Raw genomic sequence first — 3,713 nt, 5'->3', positions numbered from 1 at the left:
GTCCAGCCGCCGAGCAGAGGCGGCAGCGCGCCCAGCCTCGGGAGAGAGCCCCGCTGCTTCCGCGCCCGTCGGAGGGGCCGCTCGGCCACCCGGCCGCCCCTCATGGGGCCACCGCGGGGCGATGCGCCCTGGCAGTGAGCTCTGCAAGGCCCGTCCGGGGCGCGCCGTCGGGGAAGGCTCCCTGGAAGAGGCAGCGAGAGCGAGGTGCCCCTGCGCGGACCCGGAGCAGGGCGCCGGCATGCGGCAGCTGAGCCGCCGCTGCTGCTGCTGCTGAGGAGGGCAGGATGGAGCCCTCGGGCCTGGAGCTGCTGGAGGGGACCGTCCACACGCCGCCGCCGCCGCCGCCGCAAGAGCCCATCCGCTTCGGCATCGACCAGATCCTCGGCTGTTCGCAGCAGCAGCAGCACCACCAAGGCGCTTGCGGAGCTGCCGTCGGGGCCCTCGGGGAGCCCGACCTGGCGCTCTACGGCGGCGGTTACGGAGCAGAATACAACTGCTCGCTGGGTGCCTACGGCCTGCCCAGGGCAGCGGCTGGAGGCGGCGGCGGCGTCATCCGTGTGCCCGCGCACAGGCCGGTGCCCTCCGCAGCGGCCCATCCCCAGCCGGGGGGAGCTAGCCTCACCTTTCCCTGGATGGAGAGCAACAGGCGCTTGACCAAGGACCGGATCGCAGGTGAGAACAGCCTCGCACGATGGCAGGGCCCTCCCGCAGACCTGGGGCACCCCCCCCCCACTCCGCGTCGAAGAGTAGATCTACCAGAGGGAGCCCGGGGCTCCAGCGCGCGGAGTCTCCCCTGTTCAGCTTTCCTCAGAAACCAACTTCCAAGGGTCGAGGGGTCTTCGGCCCCCCAATAAAATATTTGAGGGGAGCGCCCCCCAAAGTTGGTGGGCATTGCCATTCAAATAGTGTGCGTGCACCACGTCATGTGATCAGTTATGCAGGGCGGGGCTTACCTCAATCCCCCCCCTATTTTATTCCAGTTGGCACCCCTGCCCAGAAGTGCCTGGATCTGAGCCAAGACTTCCTGGGGCTCAGCCCCAAAAGGAAGGCCCCGAACCCTGAGGGCTCCCCGCATTCTGGGTCTCTCCTGCCCCAAACCTTTTTAACACCTGAATTCCTCGGAAGGGGCAGGAGAATACGAGCGCGATCTTCAGGTTTCCGCAATAACTTTCGCCAGGCGGGAGACGAAGGCTGCAGAGGGGCTTGTACGGTAAGGCTGTCGGTGGGCCTTCCGGTAAATCTCCGCCTCGCTCTGCAGTGCCTCTGCCTCCCCCGCTACACACTGGGAGACCTCTTCGCCTCGCATAGAATTATAGATTTAGAAGGGAACTCCAGGATCATCTACTCGGCCACCAGCCGTCAAAAGAGTTTCGCTTCCAGCTCCACCTCTTGCGCCTTCCGACCTTTCTGGGGAGCGGCAGGGGGAAGCTTTGGTCCCGGCTCGCCTTGCCAGGAAGAGGGACAGGAGCGGAGGGGGGCGGGGGCGGCCAGGATCTGCCTGTTCACCCGCGGGACTCCCTCCCACCTCGACTCCTTCCTCGGGATTCAGGTTGAGGACTCCCCCACCTTGCGCTGCGCCCTTCTCTCCTGCCGCCGGCATTCTGGGCGGGTGGGGGCGCCGGCAGCCTGGCTCTCCAGAGTTCAGACTGAGACGGGAGGGGTCCCTGCAGCTGCCCCCTGGCGGGATGGGGTCCCCAGAGGTCGTCCAAACGTCTCCGACCTGGGAAATAGGCGAGAGGGATTGGTGAGACTCTTCTCCCAGCTGAGCCGCAGGAACGTCAGGGTCTGAGTGGGGGATGCGATCCCTTCGGTCGGTGATTCCGGAAAGGGCGTCCCCGGAGGGAGACTTCCCCACCGCCCTGACCATGGCAGGTGGTTGGACTAGATGAACTTTAGGGCTCCTCTTCCAGTTTTATAATTCTATGACCAGGCGCGTCCTCTTTTGCTCTGCCCGCAGCCGCCCTGCCGCCTTTCTCCGTCGCCCGGCGCATAGGCCACCCCTACCAGAACCGCACTCCGCCCAAGCGCAAGAAGCCGCGCACCTCCTTCTCCCGGGCGCAGATCTGCGAGCTGGAGAAGCGCTTCCACAGGCAGAAGTACCTGGCGTCCGCCGAGCGAGCCGCCTTGGCCAAAGCGCTCAAGATGACCGACGCCCAAGTCAAGACCTGGTTCCAGAACCGCCGCACCAAGTGGAGGTACGAGGCGAGGAGAGAGGGTCGCTGCGGTCGTGACTGTTGGGATGATGATGATTTTCATTTATCAGTAGCTTTTTACAGTAGCCTACCCCCCCCCCAAAGCCCATAAAAACAATTTAAAACCAGAAAAAATGTAAAATACTCAACAATACAAGATGGTTATCTGGCCATAAATTAATGAGAACTTTAAAGGCTGCAAGCCACGCAGATCCCAGCAGAACCCGTGACGGGGGGGGAGGGTGCTCAGGAGAGCCGGGAGCCCCACCCTCTTTGCAAAATGGTCGTGATGATAATCATACCGGCCCACCCCTGAGGGTTGTTGTGCGGATGAGCGAGAAATGTAGGTGGGGCGCTGCGTACACTGTAAGCGCTAAGAGTGTGGGAGGCGGGATGTAGAGAGACCCAGGCAGGTGGGAGGGGACCGCAGGTGGGAGGTGGCCAGAGACACGACCCCTCCCACCTGCCAGTGCTGCTTGTTCAGAAAGGGAGGCGCTCCCCTCCTTCTAGCCAGGGCGCCCCTCGCTCGCCCGTCCTTGCCTCTAACGCCCCCCCCCCCCGCTTCCTCTCCCTCTCCCCGACCCCCAGGCGGCAGACGGCCGAGGAGCGCGAGGCGGAGCGCCAGCAGGCCAACCGGCTGATGCTGCACCTCCAGCAAGAGGCCTTCCAGAAGAGCCTGGGGCAGCCGCTGCAGCAGGACCCGCTCTGCCTGCACAACTCCTCGCTCTTCGCCCTGCAGAACCTGCAGCCCTGGGCCGAGGAACACAAGGTCACCTCCGTCTCCGGGGCGGCGGCGGCCCTGGTGTGACCCGCGGACTGGCCGGAAGGGCGCCGCGGACTGGCCGAAAGCCTTTTCCTCACGCGGAGCGCCGCTCGGTGCTGCGACCTCACCCCGGAGAGGCACCACCAGACAGCCGCCCCCTCCTCTGCCCCGCTCCCCCCGCCCCGCCGCTAATTTATAGGGACTGGTTCTTTCCACAATAAAGTGTCAAAGTCTCTCTCCGGGATCCAATCCAGCTGCTCCTCGGCGGCCGAAAGGTTGTTGCAAGCGCACTGTGTTCCCCTCCCTGAACCACCTGCCCGGAGCACTGGGCTTCATAGAATCGCAGAATTGTAGAATTGGAAGGGACACTCAAGGGTCATTTAGTTCAACCCCTTGCAATGCAGGGATCCTAAACCTCTGCTTAAAAACCTCCAAGGCAGGCGCCCCCTCTCCTGGGGGTCTGTTCCACTGCCGAACAGCTCTTACTGGCAGAACGTTCATCCCATTGGTTAGTCGGAATCTCCTTTTTTGCCATTTGAATCGGTTGGTTCGGATCCTCCCCCTGGAGCAGCAGAAAGCAAGTGGCTCCCTCTTCTATCCCTCAGGGATTTGGCCCATCCCATCCCCTCTCCCTCTCCCTCTGCCCTTTTCTAACCTTCTTCTTTGGAGATTACTCGTAGCCCAGTAAGATCGTCTTCCATGAGTTTGAACGGTGAGTCCTTAAGTGACTGTGGAGGAGGCCAATTCTGCTCTTTTCT

The 3,713-nt window shown here is 63.0% G+C and overlaps 1 protein-coding gene across 1 annotated transcript; it reads left to right on the top strand.

Moving 5' to 3' along the window:
* Positions 1-217: 217 nt before the first annotated feature.
* TLX2 (T cell leukemia homeobox 2) lies at positions 218-3,148 on the top strand. The gene is made up of 3 exons (XM_082237144.1): positions 218-672; positions 1,958-2,195; positions 2,781-3,148. Exons 1-3 carry the CDS (start codon positions 285-287, stop codon positions 2,998-3,000), a joined length of 846 nt encoding a protein of 281 aa, XP_082093270.1. The 5' UTR covers positions 218-284; the 3' UTR covers positions 3,001-3,148.
* The last annotated feature ends 565 nt before the right edge of the window (positions 3,149-3,713 follow it).

This window comes from Podarcis vaucheri, assembly GCF_965113315.1.
Source record: "Podarcis vaucheri genome assembly, chromosome: 9".
NCBI lineage: Eukaryota > Metazoa > Chordata > Lepidosauria > Squamata > Lacertidae > Podarcis > Podarcis vaucheri.
The sequence above is the reverse complement of the archived record's forward strand: the minus strand, read 5'-3'. Positions and strand labels throughout refer to the sequence as shown.

Coding starts and splice junctions, on each gene's coding strand:
- TLX2 (XM_082237144.1), top strand. CDS start 285: ATGGAGCCCTCGGGCCTGGAGCTGCTGGAGGGGACCGTCCACACGCCG. Junction 673..1,957: donor GACCAAGGACCGGATCGCAG/GTGAGAACAGCC, acceptor CTCTGCCCGCAG/CCGCCCTGCCGCCTTTCTCC. Junction 2,196..2,780: donor AACCGCCGCACCAAGTGGAG/GTACGAGGCGAG, acceptor CCCGACCCCCAG/GCGGCAGACGGCCGAGGAGC.